This window comes from Gekko japonicus, unplaced genomic scaffold, assembly GCF_001447785.1.
Source record: "Gekko japonicus isolate JY-2015 unplaced genomic scaffold, Gekko_japonicus_V1.1 scaffold2264, whole genome shotgun sequence".
Lineage (NCBI taxonomy): Eukaryota > Metazoa > Chordata > Lepidosauria > Squamata > Gekkonidae > Gekko > Gekko japonicus.
The window spans coordinates 96,327-120,148 of NW_015172074.1; the positions used below are offsets into that span (position 1 = coordinate 96,327).

The window sequence follows — 23,822 nt, forward strand, 5'->3', positions numbered from 1 at the left end:
TCCCCAGGAATTTGTCAGCATGTAGTTGGCAACCCCATCTCCTTCCCAGCTAGCCACCAACCTACCATTATCTGCCCCTTTGACTTCAGCTGACTTCTGCCCTCCCTTCTGCAGAGCAGTTGTAATACTGAGTGCTCTCCAGCCCTCACCTGGAGATTGGCAACAATGGTTCCCTATGTGAGACTGACTGGTTTGGAGGGTGGAGTCTATGGCAGTGTACCTGTCTGAGGTCCCACCCCTCCTCAAACCTCACCCTCTTCAGGCTCCATCCCTCAAATCTCCAGGAATTTCCCATCTGGAGTTGGCAACCCTATCAGGATTGGCCCCAATGTGTTTTCTCCCAAAGGCCAAAGTAGGTGACAGGACCAAGCTTAGTTGCCTACCAACAGGCACTGAGGGGAATGTAGGGTTGCCAGCTCTAAGGAGGGAAATACCTGGAGGTTTGGGGGGTGGATTCTGTAGAGGGCCGGGCGACGGAGGCATCGGCCTTCTGTCGCCCGCCTTGCCCCCCCAATCTCGGCCCGGGCACCCGCGGCTCCCACCAGCGGCCGCCCGACTCCAGACTCCCCCGCGGCCACTCCAGCCAGGCGACGGAGGCATCGGCATGCAGTGAAGTCCAATCAGCTTCCATATGCAAAAGACCTTGAAGGTTCCATATGCAACTGACATTCCAACTGCCTTGCGGGGAGGGGGGTGAGTTTGAGGTGTGGAATGCAGTGAAGTCCAATCAGCTTCCATATGCAAAAGACCTTGAAGGTTCCATATGCAACTGACATTCCAACTGCCTTGCGGGGAGGGGGGTGAGTTTGAGGTGTGGAATGCAGTGAAGTCCAATCAGCTTCCATATGCAAAAGACCTTGAAACGCTGGGCGGGACTGCACAAAGCAGCCAGTCAACCCAGCCAGCGTCTTCTGACTGACAGTTCAAGCGTCCATACACTAAAGGAGTGCATTTTAGAACTTTGGCACCCACTATTCAATTATATATAAGGAGAGATTTGCCGGACTACAGATATCAGTTACCCTGGAGAAATTGGCAAGCTTCAGAATGTGGCTACAGAGGGTGGCATATCTAGGACTTCTTTATGATAGACCGTAGAGATTCTGAATTATACTATAGAGACTAGGAGAAACTAATGGATCACCTGTAAAGACACTAAAGACACTAAAGGCCAGAGGCCAGTTGGGATGGGACTGCTGTTGGCTGGTGTCTTCCTATTGGGCTTCAGAATTAATTTTTTGTCTTAACATTGAGAAAGATCCAAAGAGAATTTTAAGAAGGTTTTTCAGGCTAAGTGGAACTCGACAGGATACCAGCCAGTTAAACCAGCACAAATAGTTAGGATCAAAGGATTATTATGACATAGTGAACACACATGTATACAGAAGCTTACAAGGGCAGGGGGAGTTATATGAAGCCAGTAATTTGAATTTGAATTTTGGCGGGAGGAACTGACCTCTCCGGAAGGGGAAGAATCGGAGGAGGTTGTCTTTTACCTGGATATGTCATCACAAGATATGCCATTATAGGATGTGATATCACATCATTGCCTCTGAGCTCCCCCTCCCCAAACCCTGCCCTCTCCAGGCACAGCCCTCAAATCGCCAGGAATTTTTTAAGCTGGAGTTGGCAACCCTATTTGAAAACTCTCACATTTCTTTTTTTTAAAACCCACCTGTCCTAACATTAGCCTATTGTTATTCTTAAGTAACATTTCCTGGAAATCATCTTCAATTTCCCCATTCTGGATTCACCCTGCCTTCAGTTTCCTGACACATATCAGAGGCTGCTTTCCTGCACATTCCAAGTCACAGACCTTTATCACAACTCTCCCCATACTTGTTTGGGTTTGAACAGATGTGGCAGGCAATTCCTTTGAAACCTTCAAAGCAACGGCACTGGCCATTCCCTCGAATCCCATCAATGCACTGAAGAGGAAAAACAAAATCCAGCATGATAAAGGGGAAACAATGTTCCAAAAGAAGAGGCTTTAACTGATGGACAATGTAGACAAAATTGAGCTTGGGGGCAGGACTTGATTCCCCGAATGAATTTACAGAATTTGCTTCATACAACTATTCTTTCTGCTAGCTACCTAACTCCATTGAGAACTTTGCTACATTCATTCACAAAACTTGGAAGCCCTCATCAGACGACATATCCAAGGAGAAGCCAACTTGTGTAGATATGGAACAGGAATTAACATTCCCTCTATCAACTGAATGTGCTGGCTCTGCTTCAAATGGTCTTTGGAGCATCAGCATGTTCCTACACATGTAAGTTCCATTCCTGCGACTGGGAATGTTAAGAAAGCAGTGCATTCATTCACTTTCCCCCTCTATAGACATTTGCCTGGTCTGTACATGCAGAAGAATGAGGTAGCAGAGGATGGCAGAATGGATTGCACCACCACTTTGCAAGGCATTTGAGGAATTAGATTTTTTCAAAATTCCTCTAGTTTAATACTCCTCTGCAAGTGGAAAACTGGCACAGCATGTTGTGGGATGCAACTCCCTTTTCCTGCAGGGAGTTGTTATATGCAGAACACTAAGAAACTTGATTAATTTGGCATGCAGTGTTTGATGAGAGTTTCACACAGGCTGCCAAAAAAGACAAATCAGTGGGTTCTAGAATCTAGATCAAATCAAGCCTGAATTCTTCCTAAAAGCTAAAATAACCAAACTGAGGCTATCGTACTTTGGCCACATCATGAGAAGACAAGAGTCACTGGAAAAGACAAAAAAGCTAGGAATAATCGAAGGCATTAGGAAAAGAGGAAAACCCAACATGAGACGGATTGACTCAATAAAGGAAGCCATAGCCTTTGGTTTGCAAGATTGGATCAGTGCTGCTAATGATACAACATTTTGGAGGTCATTAATTCATAGGGTTGTCATAAGTCAGAACTGACTGGATGGCGCATAGCATACAATCATGTAGACCCTCCCCCACCAACATTCCAAAGTGGCACAGACCATTCAGCTACCTCATTCTGCTGCATCTATAGAAGAGCTGGTGTTTTCTCCCTGGATATCAAAGTCTGGGTCCAGTGGCACCTTTAAGACCAACAAAGTTTTATTCACGGTGCAAGCTTCCATGTGCATGCATACTTCTTCAGGATCTTTGCTGGTCTTAAAGGTGCCACTGGACTCCAACTGCTGCTTCAGACCAACACGGCAACCCACCTGAATTGACTCTCTGGATATATTTTCTGAAGAGTGCTTCAGCTACAAAGGAATGAATACTGGACACACTCATGGCAAATGGAGTGCAACTGCACTGCATCATGAAGTGAATAAGATCATCAGAAGAATCCTGCTGGATCAGACCAAAGGCTCATCCAGTTCAGCATTCTGTTTTGTCACAGCGCTCAGCCTCTGGAAAGCTCACAAGCAGGGAGTGAATGCAAAAGGTTGGGGGGGGGAGGGCCATTCAGAGTCAGGGTACTCTGATCTAGTAGGGCTGCTCCTATGATTATATAATTCCTGTACTTCTGGAGATGTTTATGCAATATTTTCTTTTCTGCATTCATGACGCAACCATAAATGTTCTAGTCTAACCACGTCTAAAGAACGAAGCCGTGTGTTTATTTCAAATCTAGGGATGACTTTTGTGTTTCATTGGCCTTTGCAAAGTTCAGAACAATATACGTGAACAACATTTTCCTGACAGTACTAATTCATCAAGGTGTGGTTTAAGCAGAAGCCACTTTCGAATTAGTACATTAGTAATGTTTCCACTGTCAAAGTAATAATCAATGTAATGCCATCAAAAAGTCTTTCCAACTGTACAGGAAATTTTTCCTCCTGTTTACCTTCCCTTTTCCATAGCACGGATTGGTAAATCCACCAGGACAAGCAGCACAATCTGGCCCAAAGAATCCTTTGCAGCATCCAGGAATCTACAAAGACATTAATTATATCTCTCAGAGGAACTATTATTAGCCCTTATGTAGAAACAAATGATGTGCTTTTCATATGGGCTCCATCTCTTAACCCCTTATTTAATTTTAAAGTCAAGGAATGAATCTGCTCTGCTGGATCCATGTTTATGCCTGCAGTTCTTCTCTTCCAAAAGCAGTAGCAATTATGAAAAGGAATGTATGATCATTGTTGAAAACATGCTATGTTAAAAATATGCTATGTAATGAATATATATGTATCATATGCGCCAGAAAACCCCCGGGGGGGGGGGAAGCGAGGCTATTTCCTCCGGAGGAATTTGACCCACAGATGTGTATACTGCGAAGGGGGGAAATGCTTCTTCAGATAAACCAGTTGCACTCTTTGGTGGAGTCTTGTGGAATTATGGCATTGCTAGCAAATTATGTAGTAGGCTTTCTGACAGTTTCTTAATGACCTTACTGTGATGTGACCAATGTTTTTCTTTGCTATGCCTTCTTGCTAGCAAATCATCCTTATGTTTCTTATAGTAATGTGTTATGCCACACAATAGTTATTGCCTTCATCTAAACAGGTTCATCTTTCTTTCTTTTCTTTCTTTTTTATTTATAAACTGCCCTCCCACAAAGGGCTCAGGGTGGTATACATAATCTTTTACAAGTAGGAATGATCTGAACTTAATGGAAATGCATTTCACACCCAGGTCCATTTGTATAACTTTTACCATTATCCGAAATCAGAACCAGATGGCCAAAATCAGATAAAGGAGCAGAAGATTTTCCTCAGTTAGGCTACATACTTTTGCCATGGGGACTGGTATCTCTATGGCGAATTTACCAGCTGCTCATTTATAGCCACATCAAAGGTGGTTGACAGGTGATGCAGGGAAACGGGCAATGGTCCTTGGAAATGACAGCCTCAACTCATGATCCAGCTTTAACAGACAATATCCTTGAACATGGGTGAGTGGGGAAATCTGCCCCAGGTATGCTGGTCCCAATACAAAATGTAATGAGAAATCGTATGCAAACATATTACAAACTCACTAGGGAGAGGCTTGTTAAACTGCCAGACCAAGAGCATGTTTCATAAGGGGCAGTGGGAGAAGGATTAGGGGGTTTGGGGATGGGTCTGACAGGTATATGTAATGCAAAAATACAATCCCATAATTAATATTTTTGAGCCTTTATACTGTAGTTTGTATTTACCTCAACAGTTTGATTGCAGTATCTGCTACAACCTTTCTTCAGAACATTCAAGCCCAAAGGATCGTGGATATAAACACATTCTCCTGGGAAGATCCCATGTTCCTTTGGAAATAAAGTGGCTTATGAGTATTTTCCATGTACTTCTATAATATCTTGTTTGCTAGAGGAAGTTCACTGGGGATTCAAGGTGAACTAGGCTACTCTGCATGCCTGTCAGCAAAAAACACATGACAGTTTCCTCTTCTGACCACCATTATGGATCATGCGGTTCGGCATAGTCTGCAGGTTCACCTCATGATAAGGCAGAACAATAGGGGGTGTGGCAAGAATTGAAACTGTGTTGCAAACAAATTTCTTTGGTAAGGAGCCAGCGCATCACACAGTATTCATCCTTTCACCATGAGAAATGGAGGAAGGAAAGACAATACTGAATCAGCTCTAATGACTCTTGGGAAATGAGAATGAACATTACGGTCAATTACCTAGAATAACCTAGTGCTGTGAGAGTGCTACTTAGACTTTCAGGCTTGGCCTGGCAACCCAGGAGAGACGGGGGGGGGGGCAGGCATTGGCAATGGCTTGATGGCACTACCTGGAAAACCACAGAAGTGACATCATGCCTCTTCAGGAATCAGTGGAGACTATGGTAAGACCATAGAGTTTTTGGTGATTTCTAGAGAGGACTGACATCACTTCTGAGGGAACTCTGAGCTGTGGTGGTTAACAGAAGCTAGGGGCAGGAGATCCACTGGGGGATTGACAACACTAGTGCTACTAAAAAGCCACAGTTTCAAATGTGTATATATATGTTATATGCTACCAATATTTCTGAAGGCACAATGTAAGACAATTATTTTTTCCTGACAAGGTCATTCCTTCTAAAAAGAAAAAAAAAAGACAAACAGAGCACTAGAGATCTGATTCAGTTACTGAATTTATCACGATCTGACATCTTTAGAAGGATGAACCTGTAAGCATGACATACAGTCACAGATACTGCCTGTGCCAATATGGCACCATGATCTTCTCATACCCCACTGCTATGGAACAATTAAGGTCTGCGTCAGGGGTCTTTCTTAAAGGTCAGAGCTGTGGAGCTGCCTCAGATATGGAAGTTCCTCCCCAGCTAGATTTGCCAGTGCCAATTCTATCTTTAAAGCACCAGATGAAATCCACACTGTTTCCCATGCTTTTAATAACATCTAATTTGTAGGTGAGTACTTTTTCAAGGTGCATTTTTATTGTTTCTGTTTTGATATTCTTACTTTTTAAAGCATAAAGGTTAATAAAATAAAATAGACATGCAGCAAGGTTTACAATGCATAGAAAGCTTCTGAACCCAAACTTCCAAATTCGGGTGAGTTCCTGCTTTGGTGCTATTAATGAATTCCAGTTATCATAGGAATCTTAGATCACAAATTTTTTTTGCCGTAGGGATAGATATGCAGTTGATTTCTGGATTGAACAACACTATTAGTTCGTTCTGCTTCCCCCTTTCTTTGCTAACTCAAGGGGCGTGGCAGTGCAATTCCATTCAGTTGCTCCAGTCTAAGCCTGGAATAACCATGCATAGGATTGCACTGCAGATGTCCAGTATTTTCAAAGAAGCTAGAACCTTGTTGAGAGAATCTTAGCATCAGCACCATCACCATAAACAAAAATAAGAATTATTTACCATAGGTGTGCTTTGCGGTGGGCAAACACTTGTATTGAGGGCATCACAGTCAACACAAGATCCCTGTAATGAAAACCAAGATTAGGAAAGCTTTCTTTATTGACTGTGTTATGGGACACACCCGAGTTCATACCTGGCTTCACATACACTGGCTAAAGCAGAGTTACTATGTGCACTGTCGAACCTATTGCCCATTCTCTTACACCTTGCCCATAAATGTAAAGCAGTCAGATATAAGTCAATGACACTCAGCCTGTTCAATAGACTAGTGAGTGCTTGGAGGCTAAGCATTTGTGGAGCAAACAGGCACGTGCAAACTCAGCAGGGTACTGACACAGGATTAAGCACACCCTCCAAATTGTTACTTTCATACTGTAAATCTTCCAGCATCCCTGCTACGTTGCAACAGACAAGTAGCAGCTAGGATCCCTGCACTTAAGTTTGCCATTGAAAATATCTGCTATATACTTTCAGCTTTTGCAGTGGTCTTCAGAGTCTCAGAACTGGTTTTACTCAGACCCCATGGTCTAAGCCAGCATTTCCCAATCTGTGGGTCCTGACCCAAAAGTGGGTCGCAAAGCTTGTGAAAGTGGGTCCCTGGCTTTTTGCAGCTTTATGGATTTGTACACGATCTGTGCTTTAAAAAAAAAAAAAGTGGATCATTATACCAGGTAAATTTGGACTTGCAGGTCACCTTACCAAAAAGGTTGGGAACCACTGCCCTAGGTAGTTCCTCCAAATTATATGACAATGAAGAGGGCTTGACCTTTCCCCAAGTCTACACAGGGATGTGCTCATATGAGGTACACTTCAAGGACAGTGCTCAGTAACACGGGTTGGCACAGTAATAAAACACTGTCAAATAATCCGTGAAGTAAACCATGCCATTGACAAACTGGCTTTTTTCTTTCTTGCGTATTTATTTTATCATGTTGCCATTTTTCAGGAAGGGGAGGTTGCCCCATCAATCTGCAGCCATGAAGGGTAAACACAGCAGCACAGCAACAGTTTCTCCAATTGGTCACCTGCTGTTGTAATGGCAGGCATCTCCAAATAGGAACACGCAAGCAGTTACCCATGCCAAAGCCCACTAAGAGGGGAAGACTGGGAATTAAAATCGCCCAGGAGCCTGTGTCACATGAGTGGCTCACATAACATTACCAGCCCAAGCGACATGACTCTTGGCCCGGCTTGGTAATCCCAGAGCTATTTTTGGGCAGGAAGCACAGGAACAGAGTTCCGGCTGGCTTCAGAGTTGGCCACGCCCACCACAGCCAAAACCTCTGCGTGCGTGGCTACAGAGGGAAGGCCTGAAAGGATTGGGGAGGTATTTAAATGCCTCCCCGTGCCTTCCCCAGTGTGTCCAGGGCCGGCTTGCCCAGGCTTTCCGCAGTTTAAACTGCCTTCTCTTCCTTTCAAGGGGGGCCTTGCCCAGGCTCCCCGCAGCCACAGGGTGCCCGGGCAAGCCAAGGTGAGGCATGGGGTGTGACCTATTATGCTAATGAGTTTCTGCTGTTGGGTGTGGCCTATTATGCTAATGAGTTCCTGCTGGGCTATTTCTACAGAAAAAGCCCTGGAATCCTACTAGGTTGACGGTGGCAGCTGAGCAAGGGAGTGGGTGCTAAAGTGGCTACTGCTGTTGCACCCGCCTCATAGGAGCTGCCTCCTGCTGGTGGAGAGAGCAGTCCAGGCATAAGCAGAGCAAGCACCTCTGGCTCTACCCCTCCTCCTTACTAAAGGTGCAGAAAGACAGCAGCCAAATAAAGATAATGATTTAAGAAAACTCAACCATCAAATCGTTTTTAGCCAGACAAGTAATCACCTTTATGATAAAGCCATTGTTCCTTCCAAATATTAGACTGATCACATTCCATAAGAGCTGAAAGGCCTCCAGTCTCTTTAAGGGCTTAGTGGAGATGGACAGAATACTAGATCAGTTTTTCCAGGGATGTACAAATATGCCTTTTCATTTATTTTTATATGAGACCACTGGGAGCCTTTTACATTCTGACTATGCTTGTTTCTGCCGTTTCCGGATTTGTTTGTCTCCTTTAACCCTTTTTAAAGGTTCTATGCCTTTCATACAAAGCAGACTTTAAAAAATGATATATTACTTCCAACGGGAACAAAACTTGGAATGAAGAAACAGAAAATGGCACAAAGGGGAAGTGAAATCAAAACAAGGATTTTCAAATCAAGATGGTGGGGGAGGGGCTGTAAAATCCGGCACATGAATGATCCCCACATTTCTTCCATCGCAGGAATACGATTAGGGGGAAAGTTGCACTTCCTGAATGTTCTTAAGAGTTCTCACTGGGTGGAAGCAGCCCAGACCCTCAAGCATTCATCCCATGCTACTTCGCCATCCCTCTGTGTTGCTTCATGCCATAAATAGCAGCAAATGCCTTTGAATGTCTGTGCCCCTGCAGGGACCAGCAGCAATGTCAAAAGAGAACGCTTCCAGCAGACTTCATTCTCAAATAAATAAAAAGATGCCACTTTTAAACCCCTAGTGAAATATCTGCTTGTTCAGCTGTTATGACTATGACTGTGACCATGCAACTCCTGTGCCTAGAAGCCCTTTCTGCTTGTCCAACAGGAAGCAGATGTTTCTAAACCAGGTGATGAAACATAATCAGATCAGTTGGCAGGAACTGTGTCAGCGAGAAGGGCTGACTCACATAAAAACCGCAACTTAATGTCCTCTGAGAAACTGAAATGCTATATAAATCATGGATGTCATGGGTATAATGTGGAAGAACATGCACATGCACATGAAACCAAAAAATTATACTCTTACAGTCCAATCCTAAGGCAGGTTATTCCAGTTTAAGCGCATTGCTTTCAATGTCCTTAGACAGCAGTAACTCTGCACAGGATTGCACTGCCAGTCTCAGGTCAAGAGAGTGGATTTCTCTGAGGGAAACACCTGACTTCCCAGGAAAGCTGCATGAAGAAAGGCTGGCTGGACTTAGCAACAAACCACCATCTAGCTAGCACAAGGGGATGAGTGAGAGCCAGCAGAGTTCATATTGTGAGGACAGGATCAGCACAGGATTTTCCTGTTATAATACAGGAGAAAGAGATACCAGGAGATGGAGAAAGACTGGGTAGACTGGACTTACTGCTACAGCTTTGTATTGCTGTTCACTGCATCTGTGAGGCAGAATGGGGATTATTGATGGAGGAATGAAGATGCCATCCAAAGTATGAATGATACCATTTGACGCTAAAATATTCCTTTTGTTTAAGGCAACACCAGGGTCCCCCAACAGAATTCTTCCCTGTGGTGAAAGAAACACTATTTCAGGATCTGGCTCATTCCTACCAGAAGTAATTGGTGGTGGGGGGAAATACATGTGCATGCACACACACATAGCTCTAGTTACCACTTCGACAGAAAAGTTTAAAACATCTACTCATTACCGAACAAAGTCATATTTATGAAGATTAATAGCCTGATACATTTAAATCTGCTTAAACATCTTGAAAATTAAGTATAGGCTCAGTCAAAGCCACAAATATTTATCTAAATTTCCCATAGTTTATCTCCACTGGATGGGGGAACAGGTTCAGGTACTTACATCCTTAGTGATATTGATTGTCAGTATTTGATTTGCCATAGTCATAATATGTGGCATCACTGTTAGCCTCTCCACTGTCACCTGGAAAATATAAAGTGTATTTTACTTATATAGTCTGGAGGACCCTGAGTCTTGATCCAGCACTCTCTTAACATTGGCTATGTTCATTTAGACTACCACAATGTTTGGCTTTCCGGAGTGAGGTAGCCATTCTGTGTCTCATGGTGAAAGCCAGATAGGAACAAGAAGTTGGGAGGACGTTTCAAGTCATGTGGGTATCGTTTCCCGTCTGCACCTCACCCTTCTAGAAACTTTTCTATTTCAGCTCAGGAAGGCGTAATCTTCGTGGGGGCGGCGGGGCTTCAGCCCCCGCCGAAATTTTCAGAAAGGTGCTCAGCCTCCCCCGGGAGCCACCCTTGCTCCTAGCACAGCAATGCCTCTGGCCCAGCCCCAGCCCCCCCCCCCCGGGAAATTGGAAAGTCTACACCCTGCACCTCATTCCTTTGAACAGACCTGTTGGTTTTGATTAGGCTTGACATTATACCACTCCAAATCTGAAAATTAGTTCAAGTCTCCCTGACGACTGACTACTGAAAACCCTCTAAAAATGGAACACTTGTCAGTCTCTCTATCACAGGGTGAAAGGAAAGAAAAAGGATAATAATATTCGCAGTACCCAAAGACCATCTGCAAACTGAATTGGTATATTTATGTACAGCCTAAGAGATCATCATTACAAGAAAATTGTCCCTCGTTGCCTCGTTGTCATATTTTGGTGTTGGGCTCCTAGGGAAGCCTAAGAACAGGAGGAATGTCACGGAAATGATTTGATTCTCCATTCTGGCCAAATGAACCCCATAAACTGGAAACAGAGAAACCTTACCGTTGCTGCTGTGTAGATATGATATTTTACAATTTCCTGAAGCTTGTTTATTCCCTAAAGCAGGAAACAGCAATTATACAGACATTTTTGCAAAACTGCAATAAAGGGTACGAATGACAAGTGAAAACACAAATGTTTGTACATACAGATTATTCTTCAGTTGTGCATTTGGAAACAGGATTTCTTTGTCAAATACCAAAGGATGGAAACTAGTTTGCCTAGATATGCCAAGAACAACTTTGCATCCTCACCATTTTCAAGCTCTACGTACCAGGAAACCAATATTTTCACATTCTGCAGTTTAAAAAACAAACAAATGCTCCTAACAGGCATTTTTTTCATACCATCCTTTGGGTTTTTTTGCAAGTCAGAATATCCAGGAAGACCAAGGTAACAAAGGGTAAAAAGGGAAGGTACAGGAGAGAAAGAATAAAAGAGAGGTAAGGTGACAGGCCAGAGAAGTAAAGAAAATACACTAGATACAGAAGAGTCACCCCTTGACCTTTCAAGACCGTTATTGTATACTTACAAGCATTTCTGCACAACCACATGAGCTAAAATTTGTCCTTTTCTCCTTTTTAAAACTCTTTTGCTCAGAAGGATATGTTTGGAACCAGGCACTACACAGCACAAAGGCAGATGTGTGGTACAAGAATAGTTTTATGCAAAATAGTTCTCTATGGCTGATTCAGACATAACGACAAACCATGGACTGTCTACAAATAGCAGAGCTTGGAAGTCCTCAAGCTGACTTGCAGAGGCCATCTCCTGCCCCCAACATGTCCCTCTGAAGTTTAAAAGGAGCAGAAGGTTCAAACCAGTCCCACAGCCCTGCTGGCAGTTCTGGGGCCATGTTACAGGGCTTCCTCCCATTTACAGTCTTTGCCACTGGCACTGCCAGAGCCTGCCCCAACAGTCAGAAAATGATGGGTGGATTCCTGTGAGGGTTGGGTGCCTCAAGCAGACAGCTATTTGCTGGAGTCAGCTTCCTCTCCCCCCACTCCAGCTGCATGGACCGGAAGGGGAGCCAAATTGCCTCCAAATTGTTTTTAATTTTGAGTGTCCAAATTCCATAACCTGAAAACTGTGCCCTAAAATAAGTACAAAAATGAAAACAACCGCCGGAAATTTCAGCATGACAAAAATCATGCCCTTTAAAAAAAACATCCTAAAATTAAAATGACATTTTTTGAACTATACTTCCCTAAACCATAGTGTTCAAACTTTGTTCTCATATCATGGTGTGTTGCTATATCTGAAGTCAGCCAACATGTCTCTGACCTAGTGGCCAATTCACACATCACAAAATTCCTTAACCGAAGAGAGTATATGAGTGCCTGTGGCATTCATGCAGCCATGACACACGTAACAATCTACCAATGCAGTAGTGCTATGGAGTTGCCTGCTAAATCCAGCAGAGAAGTTCCTTGTCTCTTGTCAAGGCAAGATAGGCAGTATGGCAACAAATATCTCTTTGATTACAAAAAACATTGTCCAGTATATTTAGTGAAGAAGATGGCCTCACCTTGGTAAAGAGATAAATTAACCTTCCATCTCTTAATTTATCCACTGCCTCATTACTTGGTACAAATACAGTGAAAGGTCCGGGACCATTCAGAAATGAAGGCAGACCACAGTTCTGTAAATATGAAGCACAGATCACTCTTGTCTAAAATTCATGATGGATCAGGAAAATAAAAGACTTTAAATGTGTGTGTGTGTGTTTATATACACACACACACACACATATGTATACAGTTTGTCCAGGGTTCCTATGCTGAATTATGGCCTTGTGACTGCCTTCAGTAAGTTTTTCATAAATAATAATTTAAAAACTCTTTTGTTTTTTAAAGGCAGCAAAATATCCTTCTTCATTTACACAACTGACTCTTTTGCCCCCCCCCCTCAATTTTCTGGTACAGCTTTTTTTAAATAGGTAATTTCATTTGTTTTAAATAGGTAATTAAAAAACAAAAGCAGTACATAACCACCACCACCAAAGTTCCTTGTAGAATGCCACAATACTAACTCAGCAGTCATCTACCAAGGGAGGAAACATTCTTACTTCTAAGATGGTTTCAAATCGGCTGGCAATTTCCAGAGAAGCAAGAATTTCTCCAATCGTTTTCTGCAAAAAGAGAAAAAGTGGAATGAGAAATGGATAATCTGCAGGTAGAATCCAATTTCATTGCTAGACAATATAACATTAAAATGTGTGTTTGTGTGCGTGTAAATGAGCATGTACAATAGACCAGTAGTCAGTGTGGCATAACAGTTTTGGACTAGAATCTAGGAGACAGGATACAAATCCCCACAGAACTATTACATTCACAGGGTAATTTTGTGGGCTAGTCACACACTCTCAATTGGACCTATCTCCCAGGGTGGTCATGAGGATAAAATGGGGAAGGGAGAATCATGTACTCAGCTCTGAGGAATGGTGGGATAAAAATCTACTACATGGCTTATACCCAGAATTAAACTTTGTTGGTCTTAAAGGTGCCACTGCCCTCACTTCCATCAATGACAGGGTAAGTGTTATTTTGTACAGTACTGTTTTAGCCTTGGACCTCTACTAGACTAGACATGTCAGGGGAAATCTATTCTTAGGGTTGCTGCCTTTTGGGGCAAGGGGCAGTAGATCAAAGTAGCCATAGGGGACGGCAAACCCAATCAGAGCCTCAGAGCTAGGGGAGGGGTTTTTAATCTTTGTACCCTTTGCCATTTTAACGTCTCAAATTGCTCCCAAAGCTACACTTTGCCCATGGGGAAGAACATAGATACCATTTGGATGTCTAGACGTCCACCCTCCTAGGGCTGCCAGTTTTGGCTGGAGAAATTTCTGGAGATTTGGGGGCAGTGGTTGGAAAGGGTGGAGTTTGGGGACAGGAGTGAATTTGGCTGGGATATATAATACCATACAGTCTGCCCTCCAAAGCTGCCATTTCATCAAAAAGAACTGATCTCTATAATCTGGAGATCACTTATAATTCTGGGAGAATTTCAGGCTGTACTGGAGACTGGCAGCCATAGCCTTCACAGAGCAAAGAGGTTGGGGGCCAATTTAAATTGGAAAAAATGGTGCTAGGGAAACTATTGTATATCCACGTTTCATAGAATATTATTACCTGGGACGCTATAAAAGCGCTCACCCAATTAAGATAATGAATAAAATTCTCCTTTTCAAGCCTGCAGATTCAAAAGGAGGATGTGATTGAGGCTGAAAAGTAGATCTACACTTCTTCACTCACAGTGTTTATTGCTGAAAATGGTGGGGGAAAGAGATGTGCACTTTTTGCTACTAGGGATGCAATGTGCATTAAGGTTCATAGGCCCCTGCCACACGCAGGGGAAAAGGCGGTTGAAGGCGCGGCTTTTAAAAGCCGCGCCAATGTTGACACGGCGCAGCGGGATCTCACGGATCCCCCGGCCGCGCCGCCTTTTCTCCTCGGCGCGATCAAACGCCGGGGAGAAAACACGCCCTACCCGGGGGCCGGCCGAACTGCGCATGTCTGGACATGCGCAGTTCGGATCCGGGCCGGGGGTGAGCCGGCGCAGGGAAGCGGCGGCGATCAAACGCCCCGGTTGCCGCGCCGCTTCCCTTTAAACCGGGAAAGGGACAGTTCGGCCATGGAAGCAAGACGCTTCCCAGATGTGGTGGTGTGATCGCGCCGGTTTGATCCGGCCCCGAACTGTCCCGCTCCCGGACCAAATAGCCGCGTGTGAACGGGACCATACAGAACTTTAATCATATTTTCAAACTATTTGTAGGCACTTAGATACTGCTTGAGGTTCAGTGGAGGAAACTTGCTAGCAGAAGAGCTCTTGGGCTGCTTCCACGCAGAGGGCTTTCCCTGTTTCAGTCCCCAAAGCTTATGCAATTCCCCTCCCCCCCTTTTCACATGACACTGTCCTCCATTCATGTATGAATCATGAGTAGCTTGCTCCTTGGGCAAAAAAAAATACAAAATCTAGTTTATTTTAAACCTGTAAATGATGGTGTTTCGGCAGGAGAATGCAATTGGCACAACCAGTTTCTTGTGTCTGAAATGGAAACTATGCCTTACATTAGAATGAAAGAAAACACCCCCTTCCTTCCTCTCTATATTTTGACAGAGAACTGCCCTGTAGTTGCTTGGAAATTCATACGCATACTGCCTGGCACTGTTGGCACCAGCAAAACATTTTTTTCCTTAAACTGAGAGATCAGATCACAGCAATGCTGCACAGCTGTTTCAACAATACACTGCCACTGCTCCAAATCTCTGCAAATGTCTGTGAAATCGGTGGGTATGCATTTTTCTTGATCCTTCGTGATTTGTCTTGCTACTGCCAAATATTTCAGATCTTCTAAAAAAGAAAAAGCACTCGGGAACAATGCAGTTGCAGGACCTCTGTAACATGCTGTCTAGCCAATTACTTTTCTCACTGTTGATTACCATAAGGGGCTAGTCCCTTTCAGCAATTGCAGGAAATGGCATAAGAGTAGGGAATCTCCCATACCTCAACCCCTCTTTTAAAACAGAAGGGAGGTGGGATCATTCTGCAGTGCCTAGGTGAATGCGTGGGGATTTAAAAAAAAAGATTGCGTTTTTGTGCTGTTTCTCTGCAGCTCTATGCATGCACCCTCAAATTTAAAAAAAAAAATTGAAACAGGGTGGGCAGAGAATTCTGAGTTACCTGAGATCACAACAGTGGGATGGGGGGGCCCCCCTTCAGTGTGTATCAGGTGTGAAAGCGAAACCATGGATATTACTGGAGAGAAAAGGCATTCCTCCCTCAGCCATCTGGAATCTCCACTGCATGGGTGATTTCGCACACAATCACACCAGCTACCTGACCACCACAGAAAAACACACTGGTGGGAAAACAGCCCTGGAACTATACTGGGCCAGAAGTCTGAATATGGCCCTTAGCTGAAAGATATTTAATTAAAAGTGCCCTCCTTTTTCTAAAAGGTAAATGAGCGCTCAACATACCTGAGGGTTTCCAAGGTTTTCCAATGAAGGTGTTCTCCTTAGAGTGTTGACAATATGTATAATGCCGTTAGCAGCTGGCAAGTTTTGCTCTATAATGGTATACAGTTCTTTTGGGCTATCTAAATAACTGTAGCGCTTGCTTTGGATCTAAGGGAGTAATAGAGCATTATTATACAGTGAAAGCTTTGGTATGACAGAAACCCACCTTAACTGACAGATTGCAACACTTGGTCTTTTTGGTAAAGTTTTATTTATTTATTTATTTATAGTCTGCCTTTTTCACAGGGATTCAAGGTGGATTATGCAGAGTAAGTCGATACAATCATCTGGATGAGACCTCCAATAAATAATGCCATAGGGTTACTTTTGGTTCTTAAGATTCTATGCAGACATATATGAAAAGTTCCCTTCCCCCAAACACAAAAACTAAATATAAAAACATATGAGGAAATGAAAAATGGGGGACCACTGATGAACTGCGGCATTTGCCTTAGGAAATGTTATGGAGTTGGGAATTTATTTAATAAGGAATATATGATAAGGGAAGGTGGTAAGCACTCTTGACCCTGGAGGGGGGGGTAGGGCTGCCAGCTCCAGATTAGGAAATTCCTGGATATTTTGGGTGGAGGCTGGGGAGGACAGGGACCTCGGTGGGGTACAATGCCATAGAGCCCCCCCTCCACCCAAGTATCCCTTTTCTCCAGGGGAACTGATCTCTGTAGCTGCAATTCCAGGGGATCCCCCACATCCCACCTGGAGACTGGCATCCCCACCTCAGACTGGGCCTCATGTGGCTTCAAATTTCTTTGCTACTGCATGTAAATGTGCAAATGTGCTGGGAAGACAACCACTCCTTCTTTCTTGACATGCAGACCCACTTGATGCACCAACAGTGCAACATTATAATCCTAAACAGAATCTACACCCTGTAGACTTATTTTAAACTGACCTGTCTTTGTCACAACTCTCTCCCCCAACAACCTTTCTGTGGTTTGCAACCTTTAATATAAATGCATCAGCCTAATGGATGTAAGTGCATCTGCTAAAGTGAGCTTTGGCTCAAAAAACCCTATGCTGGAATAAATCTCTTAGTCTCCACGGTGTACTCATAATTTATTTCACTGCTACAGAGTTTCTAACAGGATTTTCTGAATGAGAAGGGAGTGGGGAGAAGGACGGCATGAGGCACGAACACAGCAAGCAGTTAAGTAATGTGTATTTCCCAGCTTAACCTTATTATATTGTGATGTCTGAATACAGCATAGTTAGAAATTACTGCTTCAAAGTTAATCACACAAACACACACATGCACAGAGTTCTTGAACAGCTCTTGGTTCTTGAGTAAAAGGGCAGCTGGAATTGGGGCACAGCTAGAAAGTGAAGGGCAGACATTTTCAGGTCAAAAGGTTTGCAAATGAAAAGGAAAACGTTCCTTGAAAACTGAAACACTTGGCTCCAAATAGTGCTCTGGCTCGAGAACAGGGCCAGCCCCAGCTTATTTTGCACCCTAGGCAAGGATCCCTTCTGGCGCCCCCCCCAAGTGCGCCCACCACGGCTCAAACCCGTTAATTGGATCTGTACCCCGGACCTCCCGTTCCTCTGGCACCCATGTTCTAAACACTCACTTTTGCTTTTGTAACTTTGCCTGCTTTGCACATCTGGCTTCCACCAAGGAAGACTCTGGAAAGAAAGGCACTCGCAGTCGCAAACAACCTCTGCTTCTCACTTGCCTTGACAGTTCCTTGCTGGGGTTGCCATACGTCAGTTGCAACTTGAGTGTCCTTATGTAATAGCCCCCCAACTTAGGTTCTGAGTGACCCTTCTGTGCCCAAAGGGCTAAGTTCTTTGGTGGAATTGGCGTTTGTATCATCAGAAAGATCATAACATGTTTAAAACTCAGTAGTGTTTGCAGCTGAACCAGGACAGTAAAAGTGGAGCTTACCTTTTGCAAGAAATTCCCACATTTTAAGAGCAAAAAACCCCTACCAAACTGTGGGAACTATTTTGCAAGATTTTGGGGTGGGTGGGGGACATAGAGCTGCCAAATCCCCTCGGGGGGCCGAAAACCCCCCGCCCCAGAGGCCCGTTCCCTGACGCCAGGGAATCGGGCCCCGGGGGGAACCCTGCCCCAGTGTGCACATCACAGGAAAGTGATGTCATGACGCCGGGCACGCTGGGGGCGGGGCCACGGCCATACAAGGGAAAACTCTATGGTTTTCCCTTGAATGGTTGTGGCCCTACCCCCAGCGTGCCCGACGTCATGACATCACTTCCCTGTGACATGCATGCGGTCCACGCGCACACACGCCGGGAGCCAAACTGGAGTCCCCTGCTGGAAGGGTAAGTGCCACTTGGCAACCCTAGGGGGACACTAATCCTGGGACAAGGATCTTTGGAGATACTGAGGTGTACTGTGACAGATATAAGCTTTGCAGTACAATAAAATCTGTATTTGTATATGTTCAGTATTAGTATTTTAATATTCAACACCCTTAGGAGCAACCTGGAACAATAAACACTTCTTAAATGTAGGTTTGAAAATAACATTTTTGGGGGATATACACATGGAGCAATAGTCTTGAAATTGTTAGCACACAGTGGAAGTATATTTCCAAGGAACCAATAGCAAAGGGATTTTCCCTTAGACTCACAGACATTTGTGCAAGAAAACCCAGTAGCCTGAACCCATATTAATCTTCCACTAGAGTTTGGCCTGAAAAGGTTCACTGATCCATTACAGCAACTGGTCAGGAACCAGATGAAATAAGCGCTGCCATAATTCTAAAAACTTTGAATACCAAGAGAAAGACAGAGAAAAGGAGAGGAAGGGGAAAGGTGAGTAAATAGCTCCTTTACTGCTGAGGGGGAAAAAAAAGATTGGTGCAAAACAAGATTCCTAAACAAAAACTACACAATACCATTTAAAAAGACGAACCAAATCAACACAAAACAAAGCTTCAGAACTTTTCATCAGGGACCTGTATATCAGAGGGAAAGCACATCTCACTGCCTCGCACTAGATCTGGTGCATGTGTGCTTATTTTTTTTCCCAAAAAATTTTATTATCAGGATATCACATCATTCCAGCATTATAACATATTTAATACTTTTATACCCTTTTCCCTACTCACTCCCCCCTTTTACTATTGGCTTCCCGCAGTGCTCCCACCTCCCTTCCTTATTCTAAGTTTTCTAAATTTCTTTTTCTTACCACAATTCTAAGCTTTACTCGGTAACATTCACATGAACTGTTATTTCTATGTATCAACTATTTCAGAATTTTTGCATTCTTAATAATTGTCAAAACGATATAGAGTGTTCTTCACGTCCCAGTACTTTTCCAACTATTCCTTAAAGTCCTTCCAGTCTTCAAAAAATTCTTCCGCTTCTTGATTATTAAGTTTTCTAGTCAGTTTATCCATTTCAACCATAAAAAGTAACTTTTTTATCCATTCCCAAATCTCAGGAGTCTTTTCTTGCTTCCAACATTGGGCATATATCATTCTAGCTGTTGTGATCAGGCACCACATCAAAGTTCTCTTTCTTATATTCACCTCTTCCATCTTTAGACCCAAAAGTAAAATTTTTGGTTCTTTTTTGAAATAACATTTTAAGATCTCCATTTCTCTATGAATCTCTGTCCAAAAGTTTTTTGCTTTTTCACATGTCCACCACATATGGTAAAATGACCCTTCTTTTTTCTTACATTTCCAACATTTGCTAGACAAGCTACTACCCATATTTGCAATCTTTTTTGGTGTCATATACCATCTATACATCATTTTATAACAGTTCTCTTTTAAATTATTACATGTTGAAATTTTCATTGCATTTTTCCACAAAAATTCCCAAGATGACATGGTTATTTCTTTATTCATATTAACTGCCCATTTTATCATTTGCTCTTTAACATTTCATCTTCTGTATACCCAACAATACTTTATATGTTTTAGAAATCATCTTTCTGCCTTTTTCAAGCCACAAAGATTCAATCTCATTATTTTTTTCCCTAAACCCAAACTCTTTTTATCTGTTTTATACAAGTCTGTATACCATTTCAACAATACTTTATATATTTAAGAGCAACTGGAAGACGACATCAGGAAGAGAGTGATTAAAGCTCGTGCTGAATACCTTCAATATGATGCAGATGATATAGAGTACAGCTTTGACCTGATTTACAGAGTGAATTCAGCCTATGCCAGTCAGAAGAATTTACCAAGAGATGTCATTGTTCAATTGGTAACTAAAAGGATAAAAGAGCTCATTCTGAAAAAAGCAGTTTACTGATCCCTTTGTCATGGATGGAAAGAAGATAATGGTAATGAAAGAGCTTCCTAGAGCAATGGTTCAAGATAGAAAGAAATTTAAGAAGCTCACGGACAAACTGAGACAAATGGACATAAGATACAGGTGGGAGATACCACAAGGACTGAGCTTTACCTATCAAAGTCAAAGACAGATGATTACGACTACAGGGCGAATGCTGGAATTCATGTATGAAAATGCTAAAGATTTTGGTGATAAGTAACTGAAGAACATGATGGATTACAAAGTGATATCGTGGAATGTGAATGGACTGAACTCACCCAATAAGAGGAAAATTGTGAAACATTGGCTGGGGAAACAAAAATGTAATGTAATTTGCTTGCAAGAAGTTCATATCAAAAAACAAGACTTTAAATATTTGGCTGCCAAACATTTAGGAGAAGAATTTTATTCATTGGCGGGGGAAAAAAAATAGGGGGACTGTGATCTATATTTAAAAAGAATTTGATCCTAAAGAAATCTTTAAAGACAAGGATGGGAGATATAGCAGTGGAAATGACTATGCATCAAAAGAAAACTTTGGTGGTAAACATTTATGCACCAAATGGAGCAAAAGAAAATTTTTTGAGGACTTGACTCAAGAACTGGATCAGGTGACTTATGATCAAATTATAATAATGGGAGACTTTAATGGAACAGTCAATAATAAATTAGACAGGAAGTCAAAGAAGTCAGATGAAAAAATAGGGAAATTGCCAAAAGTATTTTTCAAAATGGCCAAACAGGAAAATCTGGAAGATTTATGGAGGAAGTGGAATCCCAGAACCAGAGACTTTACTTTTTACTCAAATAGACATGAGTCATTTTCAAGAATTGATATGATATGGGCAACAGGAGATTTGGCTTTAAAGACACGGAAAGTGGAAATAATGCCGAAAGTGAACTCTGATCACAACCCAATATTATGGATTACAAAAGAAGGGAGAAAGCAACCTAGGTGGAGACTGAATGAAGATTTATTGGACCAACAAGCGATTGTGGATACTATAAGTGAAGAAATGAAACAGTTTTTCCAAATAAACATGACTCAAGGAATGGAGGTTCAAACAATAATGAGAGGACTATTAATTTCTTTAAACAGTAAAGAAAAAGAAAGAATGGAGCAGCAGACTACAGTGTTGGAAAAAAATTGAGCAAAAGAGAAGGACTTGAAGAAAAGGCCGGGAAAAAAGAAAATAATTAGAGAAATACAAATTTTGCAGGAACAACTGAATACATTAATGAACCAAGAAATCTACTGGAATTTGAAAAAGCTACAACAGAAGTCTTTTGAAGGGGCAAATAAACCGGGGAAATTTTTGGCATGGCAACTGAAAAAAAGGAGAGAGAATAAGATCATAAGTAAAATAATTGATGGGGGAAAGAAATAGTGGACAATAATGGTATAAAAAGAGCTTTCTTTAAATACTATGCAAATCTTTTCAGTAAAAAACTAATAGACAAGACTAAAATAAATAAATATTTAGAAAAATTGAATATGAAAAAAATATCAGAGAACTTTAAAGTGATGTTAAATAATCCAATAACCAAAGAAGAGATTTACAAAGCCATTCAGGAGGCAAAGTTAGGGAAGGCTCCGGGACCAGACGGATACACAGTAAAAATTTATAAGAAATTTAAAGAGGAGCTTGTCCTTATCTTTGAACTTTTGACAAATGATATAAGAGAGACGAAGAAAATACCGGATTCATGGAAGGAAGCCACAATTTCACTTATCCCCAAAGAAGCTCAAGATTTAACAAATGTGAAAAATTATAGACCAATCTCGCTTTTGAATAATGACTATAAACTTTTTGCAAAAATCATCTCGGAAAGATTAAAGATTTATCTACAGGAAGTGATTGCAAAAGAGCAAGCAGGTTTTTTGCCAAACAGGCAAATAAAGGATAATTTAAGAGTGGTGGTAGATGCTACTGAATATTATGATAAGCACCTGGAAAAAGAAGTTGGGGTTTTTTTTGTGTGGACGCAGAAAAAGCGTTTGACAACTTAAATTGGGACTTTATGTATTCAGTGATGGAAAAAACAGATATGGGAGAGCAATTTATGAATATAATAGAAGCAATTTATTCGGATCAAAAGGAAACACTGTTTATCAACACAGAAATGACAGAGAACTTTAAGGTACAGAAGGGGACGAGACAGGGTTGTCCTCTGTCCCCATTATTATTGATATGGACTTTGGAAGTTTTGTTGAGACTAATTAAGGAAGATAAAGATGTTAAAGGCTTAACCCACAAAGGTTTTTCTTACAAGTATAGAGCTTTTGCAGATGACGTAATGTTTATGTCGGAAGACCCAATACGGAATCTACCATATTTAATGGAGAAAATAAAAGAGTTTGGAGATTTAGCAGGCTTTTATGTAAATAAAGAAAAATCCAAGGTGATGTGTAAAAACATGACTGGAAAGAAACAAGAGGAATTGAGGAGGTTGCTACAATGCAAAGTGATGAAAAAGACTAAATACTTAGGTATTAACTTGACAATGAAAAATGTAGACCTCTACAAAAACAATTATGACAAATTGTGGCTTAAAGAACAACAGGACATTGCAAAATGGAATACTTTGAACCTGTCATTGGTGGGGAGAATTTCAGTGGTAAAGATGAACATTTTACTGTGCTTTATGTTTTTTTTTTTAAAAAAAACAACTTTTATTAGGATAATACACGTTCACATTATATCAACTTCAATATATATCCTTTTCTTCTTACTCCCCCCTTTTTCGTAGGCTTCCAACAGCGTACCCACCATTAGCTCAAACCTTAAGTTCTAACATGTCTCTAATCTTTTATCATATAGCTATAGGTATCAAATGTTCACATATATATCATTATAAGTCCATTTCTTTTCTCTTTTACATCCACTTAATAATTTTCAAAGCAAATCAGATTGTCCTTTACATCCCAATATTTCTCTAAATAGTCCTTAAAATCTTTCCAGTCCTCAAAAAATTCTTCCGCCTCCAAATCTTTCAATTTTCTTGTCATTTTGTCCATTTCTACCATAAAAAGCAGTTTTTTAATCCATTCTTCTACCCCTGGTATTCTGTCCAGTTTCCAATCTTGAGCATACACTATTCTTGCTGCTGTTATCATATACCACATTAATGTCCTTTTTGTCATGTTAACTTCTTCCATTTTTAAACCTAACAATAATATTTCTGGTTCTTTTTTAAATTTACTATTTGTTATCTTTTCCATTTCTGCATGTATATCGGTTCAAAATTCTTTCGCTTTTTCACAAGTCCACCACATATG

The 23,822-nt window shown here is 41.9% G+C and overlaps 1 protein-coding gene across 1 annotated transcript in view; it reads right to left on the reverse strand.

Moving 5' to 3' along the window:
• The window catches only part of STAB1 (stabilin 1), a 168,349-nt gene that overhangs the window by 93,217 nt on the left and 51,310 nt on the right, over window positions 1-23,822 (reverse strand). The window contains exons 15-24 of the mRNA XM_015420864.1: window positions 16,232-16,366; window positions 13,318-13,380; window positions 12,778-12,891; window positions 11,253-11,306; window positions 10,370-10,450; window positions 9,911-10,069; window positions 6,786-6,848; window positions 5,111-5,212; window positions 3,815-3,901; window positions 1,817-1,928 (exon numbers count right to left, since the gene is read on the reverse strand). Coding sequence (XP_015276350.1) covers window positions 1,817-1,928; window positions 3,815-3,901; window positions 5,111-5,212; window positions 6,786-6,848; window positions 9,911-10,069; window positions 10,370-10,450; window positions 11,253-11,306; window positions 12,778-12,891; window positions 13,318-13,380; window positions 16,232-16,366 — 970 coding nt within the window. The remainder of the gene's footprint in view (window positions 1-1,816; window positions 1,929-3,814; window positions 3,902-5,110; window positions 5,213-6,785; window positions 6,849-9,910; window positions 10,070-10,369; window positions 10,451-11,252; window positions 11,307-12,777; window positions 12,892-13,317; window positions 13,381-16,231; window positions 16,367-23,822) is intronic.